The 15331-nt window shown below is 54.4% G+C and overlaps 1 protein-coding gene across 1 annotated transcript; it reads left to right on the plus strand.

The window, feature by feature from the left end:
- The first annotated feature begins 4600 nt into the window (after window positions 1-4600).
- Window positions 4601-10362, plus strand: MEX3A (mex-3 RNA binding family member A). The gene is made up of 2 exons (XM_019953347.2): window positions 4601-5523; window positions 9111-10362. Exons 1-2 carry the CDS (start codon window positions 5070-5072, stop codon window positions 10217-10219), a joined length of 1563 nt encoding a protein of 520 aa, XP_019808906.2. The 5' UTR covers window positions 4601-5069; the 3' UTR covers window positions 10220-10362.
- The last annotated feature ends 4969 nt before the right edge of the window (window positions 10363-15331 follow it).

Below are 15331 nucleotides of genomic sequence, written 5' to 3' on the forward strand. Positions count from 1 at the left end.
AGGTCTGTGCCCCATCCCTTGATACCTGATGCCTGGACAGCAGTAACAGGTGCCCAGTTTTGCTAGAAAAGGGACATAGATGCACAGAGATAGCACAGTCCCGATCACCCATCTCACTCCTGTCCTCCAGCCTCCACTGGAGTTCTGAGCCACCCCACTCTCAACTAGGTCACCTTTCCTGCCTTGCAGCCAGACCTGTGGGTACACATCCCCACCCACACATACACAACTTGCACACAGACACACTGCTCGTATGGCCAACTCAACAACTCCACAGGGGCCTCTGTTCCTCAGGCCTGAGGCTGTGTGTGTGAGAGACATATAGAGTTCGCCTGCATTCCAGGGCTCAACAGGAATTATGTTTGGATCTCTCTGTTTGTTTGTTTGGGATGATCTTATTTCTGCAAGTCTAGATCCAGAACTGACTTCAGTTGACTCACAGTGGGTCAGGATCTCCTCCAGTGCCTGGCACGTCCTAAGAACTCAATAGGAAGTAGTTAGCTGAATGAATACATTAAAATTAATTAATGAAGACCACAGTCTAGCTAAAGTCAATTGCCAGCAGAGAACAACCAGGGGCCCAAAACTAGCATTGATTGAACATCTAAAATGAGCCAGACACTGTGCTAGGAACTTGGCTTATTATTTCCATTTGAAAGATGAGGAAATCGAAGCGCAGCAGTAATTGCCTGTTCAAGAAGCGTAAAAGGGACTTCCCTGGTGATGCAGTGGATAAGAATTCACCTGCCAATGCAGGGGACATGGGTTCGACCTCTGGTCTGTAAAGATTCCACATGCCATGGAGCAACAAGCCTGTGTGCTGCGACTACTGAGCCCGCGCTCTAAAGCCCTCGAGCCACAACTACGGAGCCTGAGTGCTGTGGTTCCTGAAGCCTGTGCACCTAGAGCCTGTGCTCCACAAGAGAAGCCACTGCAGTGAGAAGTAAGTAGAGTAGCCCCCGCTGACTGCAACTAGAGAAAGCCCGTGTGCAGCAACGAACACCCAGTGCAGCCAAAAACCAACAAATAAATAAGAAGCAGAACTAATAAGCAGCGCTCTTGGCTCCAGAGGTCACCTCCTTCCTCTTACACCACGATGCTTGGAATGTGCAATTTCACTCACCACACCCTTACAGAGTTTCTGCTCCGAGGAGGGTTGTGTGCTGGACACTGGGGGACCAGGGTGGGACACAATGACAAAGTGAGACACACAGTCCTGTCCTCCAAGGTCCTGAAGGGGAGATATGCCACCTACCCACCTTTCTGGTCATAGGCAGAGTGAAGCGTGGGGAGGGGTGGGCACAGCTATCTATTTCCAAGCAAAATTGTTTAAGTAAGGCCTTCGGTCCTTATGGTCATAATTCTAGATTGAGTAGGCAGGGACTTCCCTGGTGGCACAGTGGGTAAGAATCCACCTGCCAATGCAGGGGAAACGGGTTTGACCCCTGGTCTGGGAAGATTCCACATCCACCGAGCACCTATGGCTGTGTGCCACAACTTCTGAGCTCCTGCTCTAGGACTATAAATACCGAGCCTGTGTGCTGCAACTACCGAAACCCGCTGGCACTCCCCAACATGAGAAGTCACGGCAGTGAGAAGCTTGGGAACTGCAACGAAGAGGAGCCCCCGCTTATCGCAACCAGAGAGAGCCCATGAGCAGCAATGAAGATCCAGTGCAGCCCCCACCCGACCTAAAAATAATACTGATAATATGATAAATAGACTGGGTAGGCAGAGGGAGAGGAAAATGGGAGCTGCTGGACAGAAACTTAGCTTGGCCAACATGTCAGTGGATGAGGGGAGTCCCCTGAATAAAGGAGGCCACCCACTTCTGGAAGTGAGGAAAGAAAGTGGGTGTGTTAGTCGCTCAGTCGCGTCCAACTCTTTGCAACCCCATGGACTGTAGCGCCAGGCTTCTCTGTCCATGGACTTCTCTAGGCAAGAATACTGGAGTGGGTTGCCATTTCAAAGGACTCATCAAATAAGTTATTTAAAGAGTTCAGAATAGGGAACCTCCTGGCAGTCCAGTGGTTAGGACTTGAGCTTTCACTGCCAAGGGCACAGGTTTGATCCCTGGTCAGGGAACTAAGATCTCACAAGCCCCTCAGCCAAACAATAACAATGACAAAGCCCTCCCCGCTCAAGGTGCACGCTCCACCCCCTCTGCTGCTGGGCACTCTGGCAGGTCCCCTGTAGGTGAATGTACCCCCACACAATTTGGAGGCACACACCTCTGTGTGTACACCCATGCCCCAGACCTAAGTGTGTTCACACACAGCCTGCCCTCCAGGTGCCAAATGCCTCTCTTGCTTTGGATATTTGGAGTCAACGGGACCCTGAGGATGGACCCATGGCACATGAATACACCCCGGGGGGCTGATTAGTCCTTGCCGGATCAGTGAGGGGGGTCCAGCAGGGACTGCCCCTTCCTCTACCCCCCTCTTTAGTCTACCTCTTTGCATTCAGCAGCTGTCCCCTCCCCACTCACTTACACTTGTTTCTGTTCTTTGTTTTCCTCCCTGGCCAAATCCCCAAGGCTTCTTTGGTCATTAACCTCCTGCTTTAATTAGCTTAGTGGGGAGGAAAGTGGAAGCAGGGAAAATTCAGGAGTGGGTGTCTAGGGGGAATCTCATTTTGGTGGGGACAGGAAGGCTTGGACCAGCTGGTGACAAAAATGCCTGGCACACGGTCAGACCTACAAAACTGTCTGCGATTTCTGATAATGTGAAAAACAGTCGCCTGGTCCACAGAGCAGGAGGCTTCCCCCATGGCTCCCAGGTCCCCCAACCTGGGTTCCTGGGGTAGGAGAGAAGACAAGAGCAGGGAACAGCCACTCTCAAAAGGTCTCATCTCTCCAATTCTTCCTCTCTCACTCTTGCTTAGAGGTGGGAGGACTCAATCCCACAAAAAGGTTTGTTGCTAACTTTGTTAACTCCTTGATCCAGAGGGCATCTCATTCCCAATTCTGGGGCCTTCCAGGGTCTCTCTCTGTCATGGCTTCCCTTCCCTGGATCTTCCGCTGGGCAAAGCAAGAGACCTACAATAAGCCAACTCCCACGCCCTCCTGAGATCCTCCACCTTGTCTCCCACCCTCCCCTTGGTGTGCAAATTTACTCTCTCCAAGAATCAATTTAGGGAACTGGGCTTCGCAGCTCAGCCCTCACGGCCTCACAGTGCCTGGTCTATGAGGTCATCTCCTTCGTTCCCCCATCCCCCTGCCTCCAAGCAGGACGTTACCTCACAAACTAGCTCAGATTTTTGGTTTCCAAGGCACTCCAAAAAAGAACACCCACCCATTCTTATCAAACTCTTTTGGGAAGTTCTTAAAAGTCCGTCCTCAAGCCCTCAGGTTGCGGTGCCATCCTTTCTCCTACTGGGAAAGACCCAGGCATAAAAAGGATGACAAAAATGCCGAAGCTCTGGGATAAGGGGAGAAGAAAAGATTGCATTACACTCCAACTTCCACAAACTCCCCTAAAAATACTCAGCTCTCCAATTCATGGCTTAAAAACTGATTTTTCACTTTCACCAAATTTCCAGAGTCAAAGGAGCTGAATTAGTGGGTTTTCAACGGGGGAGAGGTGGGTGAGGCAAAGTGGAATGATGGTGACGGCTAAAGAACAGTACACCCCCGAGCTAAACGGATGGCCCGGGCGGAGGAAGTCTGGGTCTCCATTCCACCCGGTGCCTTCTTTCCTCCTTCCGTCGCACCCAAAGCTCGTGTGGCTCTCACCCGAAACTGTTAACTCCTATCATGCCTTTAAGACTTGCCTTGCCTCTCCGCTCTCGGTCCCCTACTTCTCTCCACCCCTTCATCCTCCTCACCTCATTTCTCCACAGCCCTCCCAGCTCCCCTCCACTGATCAGAAGGATGTTAACTAACTCACCTCCCAGTCGGTGCTTCTCTGATCTCCGAGACTGGGGGGAGGGAAGGGAGGAAGGGGGATGGCTTGCCGCTTGGGGAAGAGGGGACCCCGTCTTTTGCCAGGGGGTCCCACCCTCCAACCCGGCACCCCATCCCGGCCCCCCACCCCCACCCCCCAGCGCGCAGAGCCGTGTTCTCCACGCATCGCCTCTGCGGGCTTTGTCTGCTCTGCGGAGAACCTCTGCCCGCGGCCCGGAGCCGGGATCGACTCTGGGAGAACGGGAGGGGGGGAGCGGAGAGCGGAGAGGGAGCGCGGCAGGGAGGGGGAAGAGGGGAGAGAAAGCGAGAGAAAGCCGCAGTGACCCAGCCGGGACAGCTCCCCGCCCTCTTCCCCCCGCCTCATTACCATAAGAAAGAGGGACCTAAGACTGGCCGGGATCGCGAAGGAGCCCGTTTTGGGAGGGGGGCACACTCCATTAGCCTGTTTTCAACCCGTTCCGTTTCTGTACACTGACTCCTTTCCTCTTTAAAAATGAGGGACCTCGACTGCCTTCCCACCCCCAGCTTCGCCTCCCCGCAGCGGGTAAAGACCGAAGGCGCATCCCTATCTTCCTCGGGTCAAGGAATTCGTCCCCGCGCCCCCGAGGGCGGGAAACTACAACTCCCGGCATGCCCCGGGCGCCCCCGGCGCGCCCCCCTCCCGTCAGTTCCATGCTGCTCCATCCAGTTCATTTAAAACAAAAGAGTTTGAGCGCTGGAAGGGGCTGGGCTCTATTGGGGGCCACTGAGCGCCGCTCCTGGACTGGGGCTCGGTGCGGGAGCCTAAGGGGGGCGTCTGGACGGTGGGGTCTAGAGACTCCCGGGACCGAGGCGGGAGGGGTGGGGGCAGAGATCCCGCAGCCCCCCGCCCCCCCGTCACCCCCGGAGAGGAGAGGAGATCTGCTTTCTCGGTTTTGCTTCTCTATCCCCCCACCCCCACCCCGGGGGCTGGGGCGAGGGGAGTCGGGTTACAGGGTGTTTGGGGAGGGGGGCTTAGAGGGAGGGTCTATCTTTCTATCTCGCTTTCTTCCCCCCTCCCCAGTTCTTTGTTCCCCCCTCCCCACACACCCCCCTCCTCTCCTCTCCCCTCCCCTCCTCTCTCCCCTTTTCCCTTCCACCACCTCTCTCTCTCCCTCTCTCTCTCTCCCCCAGCTTTTGTTTCGCCATGCCTAGTCTAGTGGTATCTGGAATAATGGAAAGAAATGGGGGCTTTGGAGAACTAGGATGTTTCGGGGGAAGCGCTAAGGACCGAGGGCTGCTGGAAGACGAGCGCGCCCTTCAGCTGGCTCTCGATCAACTCTGCCTCCTGGGTTTGGGGGAGCCCCCCGCCCCCACGGCGGGCGAGGACGGGGGAGGTGGGGGGGGCGGCGCCCCCGCGCAGCCGGCCGCCCCCCCGCAGCCGGCCCCGCCGCCGCCGCCCGCGGCGCCCCCGGCCGCCCCGACGGCGGCCCCCGCGGCGCAGACGCCCCAGCCCCCCACCGCCCCCAAAGGGGCCAGCGACGCCAAGCTCTGCGCTCTCTACAAAGAGGCCGAGCTGCGCCTGAAGGGCAGCAGCAACACCACCGAGTGTGTACCAGTGCCCACCTCCGAGCACGTGGCAGAGATCGTGGGCAGGCAAGGTAAGCGGGCGCCGGGACCGCGGAGAGGGACTGGAGTTGGGGGGCACCCCATCCCTAGCACGGAAAGTTCACTTCCTCCCTCCTTGCCCGCCTCTGGCTCAGTCCCTTCCCCACAAAGGGGGACCCGCCCCCTACCCTGATTTCGAAGTGCCTCAAAGTTCCCTGCTACCCCCCTAGTTGGAACTGTCCTCCAGATCCTTCCTTCCCTAGGGCTCTGCCCTTAGACAAAGAAATATCCTCTCTCGGAGAGAGGGAAAAGGGAGGGGGATCGGTTTTCCAATCCGGGGAGGCTGTCCGGAGGGGGTGTCCACTCGTAGCCAGAAAAACTGGCCGAATGTGCAAAAGAGTTACTCAGGAGCCTCAACTACGGCATCTACTAGTGGTTTGGGGAGGGGGCACCCCTGGGACCCCCAGCCACCTGGAGTTACAGACTTTGGGGGAGACCTGGCCCAGGAAGGCAGACTGAGTATCTGTCTCTTTGTTGGGCTGAGTGTAGGAATGGAAGGGGGTGTGGCTCATGGGAGGGTCCCAGCCTGGGGGTGAGGTGGGAAAGGGGGGCTGCTGGGAGGAGGGAGTCCTGTGGTCACCCGCACACTAAAGTTGGATGGTCTATGGGATTTTGGAAGGGGTGCCTCCAACGAAGTGCCACGTCCCGGTGTGGACCTCTTCTCCTCCCTCTCAGGCTTTTGTTCTGGGCTGGCCACGGCAAGGGGCCAGAGGCCTGCAGAAGGGTCTCTGGTAGTGAGAGAGTAGGACAGGGTGGGAAGGGGCGTGCTGAGGGGTGAGGAACCATCACCTGGAGATTTGCTGGAGGGCATGGGTCTGGGTGTGTTGTTGGGGTGGGGGGTGGGTACAGAATTAATCCAATGTAGAGTGTCTGATACCACACCCTCCTCTGCTCCAGCATCCCTGGGCGGGTGGGGGTGGGAATGTTGGTAAGGGTCCAGATTGAGCAGACGGGATCCTGGGGACCCTTCCCTCTCCCAGTTTCCCAAAGGGGAGTGGGGGGGGCGGGATTTGGAAATTGCAAGGGGGCTGGACTGGGGAGGTGTGGGGTGGGGGAGGAGCAGGGGAGGAGCTGTCCCACAGTGGGGAACAATAGAGGAGCTGCATTCCGGCTGGGAGTGAAGGAGGAGGCCGGCTGCTGGCTGGGGAAGAGGGGAGGCAAGTCGGGGAGCCCCTACTCCACATCACACCTCGTCTACCCGAAGTGTGGGGGGTTGGGGGGATTTTGCTGGGAGATCCAGAATGGAGGAGGGAAAGATGCCACTCCCCGGCGTAGCCCTCATCCCCCTGGGGCACCCCATCTCTTGAGATTTCTGGTTTTAAAAGTTGGATTTCCTCTTGTTGTCAGAAACTAAGGACCCAGAGCCCTGGAATTGGGTGGGGACACTGTTATCTTTTCTTGGGTGCGGGGGTGGTCTTGGGAGGCCCCGGAATTTCATGGAGTCATTCTTTCCTCTTCTGCCTCCGCATCAGATGGGCCTGTCTCTCATAAAAGTAGGGGGATTTCTCCTATTCAGAGAAGACAAGCCTCCCCCTCACTCCTTAAGGGAATGGAAGTCCTTTCTCTTGTCTAACCTCCCTTCTCCTGCTGTGGCGTCAGTGGTGCTCTATTTGACCTCTAGGAAGGTGAAGCCAAGTGGGTCTTCCCTTCAAGAGATGTTTCTTCGGGGTTGGGAAACGCAGGACGAGATCCGCTACCAGTTCTGCATCTATAGGCCTCTAGCTTTTCTCCTTACTTTTATACCTGGCCTGTTCTCCTCACCCCAATTCCAGCCCCCAAAGACACCTATAACAGCTCTCATGTAAGTTTAGGGGCCCAAAACTTAGAGCCAGAACCCAGGTGCCTATCAGATGCCATACATTTAGAAGTTGTAGAAGGCTCTTCACTGTTCCTTCCCCCGCCCCCCATGCCTCCCAAACAGAACAATCATTTACTGACATTAAAGCAGCAAAGATGTGGGCTTGACAACAGGTAGGACTTCTCAACTGCCAAGAGGTCTGAAGACAAAAAGGGAGGAGCAAATTCTCCTTCCTAAGGTCTCTTGAAGGTGAGGAGAGCTGCCCCCAACCCACTCTCTCCTCCCACATGCCAATCTGGTAGGTTTGGAGAAGAAGCCATCTGGAGTGGAGGAAGGAGAGGGAAAAAAAGATGAGCTCACCTCAGGCCTATGGTTGGAGGGTTAGGCAGAGTCAGAAAACTAGGACCACTGACATTGGTTGGGGAGTGAGAAAGGGAACTGTAAGTGTGTATATGGAGATGGGTATGAATGTTTACATGTGAATGGGGGCAAAAGTTGTGGGCAGGGGTGTATAGGAATGTGCTGCATGTGTCCTGGGAATGATGGGGATAGAAGAGTGGGCTGGATGAAAGGATGAAACACTGGGAATCCATGTGTATGGGGGAGAGGGGTATGTGAAAGTGTGCTTTAGACTTGCACCAGAAATAACATTTAGATAAAGGCAAGCTGCATAGCGGCTTCTAGGTCCATGTCTGTGTCTATGCATGTACACACACACATGTAGCATGTGTGCTTTGAGAAAACATGTGAGTCTCAGAGGTTCTGTGTGAAGACAGGGGCAGGGATAGGGAATTGGAAAAGGAGGAGAGAGGTTTGTCCAGTCAGCCGTCAAGGTCTGCCACCTTTAGACTGCAGTCTGGCCATCCCAGCTTCCCTCACTTTTCTCTTTCCCCTTCTCCCTCTTTGTCTCTCTTTGTCTGGGCCATTCTCCTTTCTCTTCCTGCCTCTCTCCCCAGCCTCTCAGCTTTTACCCACTCCTTCTTCAAAGCAGGAGTATGGGTCGAGAACACCTTCTCCCCCCACCCTACTCAGCCCGCAGCCCATCTTGGCTCTCCTGCCCCAGGGGACAGGGTGGCAGGAGTGTCCATGAGGTCAGGCACTGCGTCCCTCACACGTCATTATCCTCCTTTCCTTCCTAAAACTGATTCTCAGACCCTTCCCGACCTCCCACACTCCATGAGTTGCTGAAAACTTGCTGTGAATTTGGGACCGGCTGAGAGACACTAATGGGTGGAAGGCATGGGAGCAGATGCGGGTCAGTCGTCCCAGTGTAGACTGGAAGACACTTTTAATGCATGGAGATCAAGTGAGGAGTAGACTGTAGGCTTCTGAGGCAAGATCAGGGTCAGTGACAGACTGGAGATCTCAGTTGCAGGGCAGGGTGGGTGATTGAGTGATTTGGAAGTTTGTGAATAGCCAGAAATCAGTAGAGAAATTGGGGAAAACAGCTAATGGTTGTCGAGGAGTTAGTGAGTAGATTAGCAGCTTGTCTGGGAAGGTCAGTGATTATTTCAGGATTTCAAAGGGTGCATAAATTTGGAGGTCCTACATGGAATTCAAGGGAAAGTTGCAACATTTTGCAATCTGTGGCTGATAGATACACTGGATAGATTTAAGATACAGTAAGTGAATTGTTCTGGTTAGAGTAGGGGGGAGGGTTTCCTAAGGGTAGATAGAGGTTCCTGGTGGGCTGGGTATCGGAGTAGGAGCAGGAGCTTGTTGGTTCCAGCACAAACCTTCTTGCCTTGTGAGTTTATTTCTCTCTTCCCTTCCCTATCCCAGGCTGCAAGATTAAGGCTCTGAGGGCCAAGACCAACACCTACATCAAGACGCCCGTGCGAGGCGAGGAGCCAGTGTTCATGGTGACTGGGCGGCGGGAGGACGTGGCCACAGCCCGCCGGGAAATCATCTCAGCGGCCGAGCACTTCTCCATGATCCGCGCCTCGCGCAACAAGTCGGGCGCCGCCTTTGGAGTGGCGCCTGCTCTGCCCGGCCAAGTGACCATTCGTGTGCGGGTGCCCTATCGCGTGGTGGGACTGGTGGTGGGCCCCAAGGGGGCAACCATCAAACGCATCCAGCAGCAGACCAACACGTACATTATCACGCCAAGCCGGGACCGCGACCCGGTGTTCGAGATCACCGGTGCCCCGGGGAACGTGGAGCGTGCGCGCGAGGAGATCGAAACGCACATCGCGGTCCGCACAGGCAAGATCCTCGAGTACAACAATGAAAACGACTTCCTGGCGGGGAGCCCCGACGCCGCGCTGGATAGCCGCTACTCGGAGGCCTGGCGGGTGCACCCTTCCGGCTGCAAGCCCCTCTCCACCTTCCGGCAGAACAGCCTGGGCTGCATCGGCGAGTGCGGAGTGGACTCTGGCTTTGAGGCCCCGCGCCTCGGCGAGCAGGGAGGGGACTTTGGCTATGGCGGGTACCTGTTTCCTGGCTATGGCGTGGGCAAGCAGGACGTGTACTACGGAGTGGCGGAGACTAGCCCCCCGCTCTGGGCGGGCCAGGAGAACGCCACGCCCACCTCTGTGCTCTTCTCTTCCGCCTCTTCCTCCTCCTCCTCTTCCGCCAAGGCCCGCGCTGGGCCCCCGGGAGCGCATCGCTCTCCTGCTGCCTCCGCGGGTCCCGAGCTGGCTGGACTCCCGAGACGCCCGCCGGGAGAGCCGCTTCAGGGCTTCTCTAAACTTGGGGGGGGCGGCCTGCGGAGCCCCGGCGGCGGGCGGGATTGCATGGTGTGCTTCGAGAGTGAGGTGACTGCCGCACTGGTGCCCTGCGGACACAACCTGTTCTGCATGGAGTGTGCAGTACGCATCTGTGAGAGGACGGATCCGGAGTGTCCCGTCTGCCACATCACAGCCACGCAAGCCATCCGAATATTTTCCTAAGCTCCTGGCCCCTGGCCTCCTGGGGCCGCTCCCCAGGGGCCCTTCCTGGAGCTGTTTTCCACTGGGGCCTTTTGCAAATCAGTGGTTTGAGGGGCAAGGTGCTTAGATACTCGCTTGCTGGGGGGGCGGGGAGGGGAGGCGATGGTGGCTGGAGGGCGGGGCCACTTTCAGAGCCTCTGGTCCCCCTATCCTGGAAAGGTTGGGAGGGGGGCCAGGCCGGAAATTTTACTAGAGTTACAACTCTGATACCTCAACACACCCTTCAATCCGGAAGCAGCTAAAAAACTTTTGTTTTGCCAGAGGTGGCCGCTAAGGCATCCTGACTCCCTGCCCGCCCAACTCACACTACCCCTTCCTCTAGGGAGGGGATGGGGAACGGGAGAGGGAGAGTTACCATCTGTATCTAGAGGTGCTCCAACAATCCCCAAGCCTCTGGTCCTGACCTCTGACCTCCAACCACGACCCTTTAGACCCTCCACCACCTTGTATTCTGTTTGAGGATTTGTTCTGGGCTTCCAGCAGTATGAGGGGGTTGGGGCCCTTTCAGAAGTCTGAATGGATTTTCTGAGGGGGAAGGGGAGGAAGTATGTCAATCAATAAAAGGGCTCAGAACTCGTCCCTCCCCACAAAGCTGGGCTAGAGGAATCTGGAGAGGGGTGCTCCTCTGCTTTCCCTACACACTCTCCTCCCCGTCATCCTTCCCTTTGGGTTTTCCTCTCTCCTTAGCTCTGTCCTCCAGCTCTTCTCTCTGCTTCCCCTTGCCGGCTGTCACAACCAGCCCTGCCTGTCTTTTTTTTCTTTCCTTCTCGCCTCTCCTTCTGCTCCATCCAGCTCAGCTTTGGGGGACACTATCCCCTGGGGAGAGGCAGAGGGAAAAAACATTTTGATGGTCCCCTCAATTCCTCTTTGTCATTCGGAGGCCCACTTTTCTCCTCCTCCAAAGAAACACCTCAAATTCTTGATAGAATGTATTCCTGTTCTCAGTGAATATTTGAAGAGAGGACTAATACTGGGGTACATAAAGGGTCAAACCTCCACCCTTATCATCTTTGGGCATTACATGTAGGGAGCAGTTTGGGGGCTGGGTTTTCTGGTGGTGGGATGGGGAGAGCCAGGGTAGTGTGTCTGCTCTTGGGGAGCAGGAAAGAGGCAGTAGGAGATGCTGCTGGAGGGAGGCAGGGTTCCTCCTCCCTTGCAGTGCCCCATTCCCTGCGCCCCTCTCTGGACCTCACCTGAACCCCTGTTAACAAATTAATCATGAAGTCTCTGTCTCACTCATTGAGGAGAGACCTTGTCTTCAGAGAGGGGTCACTCCAGAGCCAAGCAGGACTGGGGTGCAGCCGGGCCTGTTCTAAGAATCATGTATTATTACAGGCCTTGCACCCCCTTTGCTGCTTCCCTACTGCTCACCTGGGGCAATCACCAGCCTCCCACCCTCCTGGTTCCGCTGGCCGGGCTAGGAGGGGATGGGGGATGGGAGTCCCCGGGGGTCCTAGGAGATTCTTGTATATAGTAGGGTGGGACTGTTCTAAGTGATCTCTGAGCCTTGAGGCTCGGGAGTCCCATTCTTCCTGGATGGAGAGGGGGTGCAGGGATGGGGGCACAGAGGGGATTTCCTCCTCTCCTTCCTCCTGTTGTGAATTAACTCACCTCTCCTCAGCCTGCCCCTCCAGACCACCAGCCAGGGAGGGGAGCGGAAGGAGGTCACAGCCAGGAAAACTGGCCTGTGACAACTTCCCTCCTTCCCGCCAATGTGAGCCATCCTGAGATGTCTGTACAATAGAAACCAAACCAAACCAATGGGCACCCCTCGGGCGCCGAGGGGGGGTGGGGAGGGGGGTGGGAAGATGGGATGTCTGTCTGTCGATCCCCTCCCCCTCTCCACTCTACCCACAAAGGCGGAAGACTGTTACACTAGGGGGCTCAGAAAATTCAATCCCACTCTTACTAATTGAGCCAAACCTAGAAACCAACACAAAACACATAGTGAGAGACAAAATAGAGGAGAGAAAGAGAGCATGAGAGGGAGCGAGATAGGCAACCAACACAGAGGAGAGAAAACAAAAATAGAAAAAAAAAAAAGCAGTTCTTTATAATTTAATATTCTATTTTAATAAAGGCATTTATTACCGTATAAATGTAGCAAAGAACCTGGGCTAATATGAAAAAAAAAAAGACTTTTTATTAGGTAATTTATTATATGAAAAGGATATTTTATTTTATGATAAAGTGATCCTTAAAAAAATAAAAAAACTTTAGAAGGTTTAGAATATATGTAGGGAGAGAAGAAGAAAAAAAAATACATTTGTATTCAGAGTTAAATCTTAAAAAAGTGTTTTTAATATATGTTCTGGTTTACGTTCCTTTTTTCCCCCACATTTTTTTGGGGAGGAATGTCGTTTGCTTTTCCGGGGGAGCATCCTGGGATGGCTTGTGGAGACGGGCTAGGGGAACCTGGTCCCTCTGGGGCCCTGCAGGTAGATTGGATTTCACCCCCAAGGCTCCCCCTCCCTCTCCCCCTCCCCTTTGGGGGAGCCGGCAGAGCCAAACAAAGAAAGGGATTAAGGAGAAAGGAAGAAGCAGTAGGACTGAGGATCCTGGGGTGTCCCCCCCCGCCCCTTCCCCTGTCCGGTCCCAGGGGCAAGTAAGGTGGGGAAGTCCAGAACTGAGGCCTAGCAGGCCTATGGGAACCCTCAGAGAGGTGTGAGATTTAAGAGAAATAGTTTCTTTTTTGTTTTTTTTTTTAACCAAAAATGAGAGAAGAAAAACCGAGGGGTTTAAAAGAAAAGAATACTACAAAATAATAATAATTAATAATAATAATAATTCAAATTTATTTCATATAATCCTAGAGACAAAGAGAAAGAATTACTAGTTACTTAGTAGACGATATTCAGATAGCTTAAAGTTTAGTAGCATTGAGGGCCCCTGGGTCCAGTAGAATGTATAAAAGTCATAATGAAAAGGAAAATAGAGGAGGGAAGTGGCTGAGTCCACCCTGAGCCCCCCCCCGCCCCCATCTTCAGATATCAGGGTGGAGCAGGTTGCTAGTTATGGTTGGGAGCTTCCTTCCAGTCTGCTGGGGTTGATTCTAAGAATCCTTGGATTTTTAAATTATAGGACAAATAGATGAGGGGCTCAGTTCCCAGGGTCTTTGAAAGCATGAACACTGATCATTTCAACCAGAGGTGGGCTGGGTTAGGGACAGCTGAGGTGGGAGAACATGGTTGGCTCCCTGTCTTTGGGCAGCCCTTACTCCAAACATGTCCTCTTGGGGCTCTCTGAGAGGGGGAAGATTGCCCAGCTTCAACCCTCCAGAGACAACTTCTCCCAGGCCTAACTGAGGAAGTCCTTCCTGAAGTATAACTGCAATCCATTCTACCTCTGATTAATTCAAGAGCCTGGTAGGTCATTCCACCAACAGACACACATGCACACGCTTCTTTCTCTCCCAGAGCTTCAAGGGGACTGGAGGGTATCTGTCCCCCATTCTTTTCCCTCCTGCTTAGCTTCTGACCTCCATGGCAGCAGGTGAAAGAATGATCTCAACAATCAGTCTCCTTTAAAGCTGCACTGTGCTTTACAAATTTGCAGAAGTGCTTTATTATCTCTTAGATACCAAGGACTTGCCACCCACTGGGGTGGAATGGAGACGCTGTCCTTGAAGGCCTGGGAGAACTGGCCCCCAAGGGTACAAAGTCAGGGGGTGCAGCAGGGACTTTAGGTGACCCTCAACCCTAACCATCTGTTCTAGTTCACTGCCATCTGTAAGAGTTCAGGTAGAGGTCATCTGCTGTACCCTGACCCTCCCCATAGAAAGTTGGGGAGCTTGGCTTTTGCTTGTGCACTTGCCTTCTACCAACCCCAGCTTGTAATCAGTTGGTCCCCCCACCCTCACTCCTGTCCAAGGGGGTGTAGAGGCCTCTTGACTCTTGGCAAGAAGTTCCATGACACTAATGACTCTGTCATGCCCCTCCCTGGCCCTAGACCCCAAACATATCTCCTCCCCAATTTACTCTTCTCACCCCACCCAGGGACAGACTTTTCCCCTGCTCTTTTTGTCCTAGGAACCCCGCTAGTTTGGGAAGGTAGCGTCTGGGGTGGGGAGGGCTTCCTCTTCCCTGCTCGAGGGTGCGGGTGGGGTAGGGTGGGTGGGGGGAGACAGCCCTGGGGCAGGGGAATGGTCTCTCCACTGTAGAAAGTAGAGTAGGATTGTGGTCAGACTTAATTTGAGGCATCTAGTGAAGACACGTTACAAATCCACCAGGAAAACCATTTCAAAAGCAAAATAAAGGCGGGAAACAAAACGGACCCATGAATAATCAAGTCAAAGTGATGTTGCACAAAATGCAGAGAAACCAAGAAGGGGGAGGGTTAATGTATTAAATGTGCTATTAAGAACTTAATTTTATTAAAAGTATTATTACTTAAGGCTCAGGCTTCTTTCTTGGCTTGTTGGTCAGAACCACCTTAGGGTGAGTGGGGTTTTCTCTGGTGTCATTCTGGGTGACCTTGCTTACCTTGCATGAAGTGGGTGGCTCCTATCTGTTTGCTCTCCACAGCTCCCTACTTGGGTCTCTAAGTACTCAACCCCTCTTTTCTCTCCATTTACCTCCTTCTATTCCTTGGGGCACCAGGAGACCTCATTCAACCTTGCCTTGCAGAACAGGGGAAGGCGAGGCAGGGCCACCTAGACCTTGCCTGGAAAGCCAGCTTCCGGACTTGATGGAGAAAGGGCTGAGCTGAGAGCTCGACCCTCCCATCAATTTGCACCAGATTCAATCCATCCCTACACCCCACATCTTCTCTTCAGGGTCAAGCAGAAACCTGGATGGAAGACTTAGGCCTTCCACCTCCCAGGCTTAAAATCCCTTCCCCAGCACACACAGCCTGGGCTGGCCCTGACTCCCCTTTTCTTAAACATCCCCCCTGCCTCCTCCCCTCACCCCTGGCATTGGAGTGACCTCAGCTCTTGGCACCAGGGCCCAGGGCACCAGATGGTACCCGCTGATGGTTTCCTTTGTCTGTCCTTCCAGATACCCCCTCTCTGCCATGCTGTGCTCCCTCTTCCACCTGCCCTGGGGGTTGGCAGAGGGAAGGGCGGGCACCTCC

This window comes from Bos indicus, chromosome 3 (genome assembly GCF_029378745.1).
Source record: "Bos indicus isolate NIAB-ARS_2022 breed Sahiwal x Tharparkar chromosome 3, NIAB-ARS_B.indTharparkar_mat_pri_1.0, whole genome shotgun sequence".
In the NCBI taxonomy this organism is placed as follows: Eukaryota; Metazoa; Chordata; class Mammalia; order Artiodactyla; family Bovidae; genus Bos; species Bos indicus.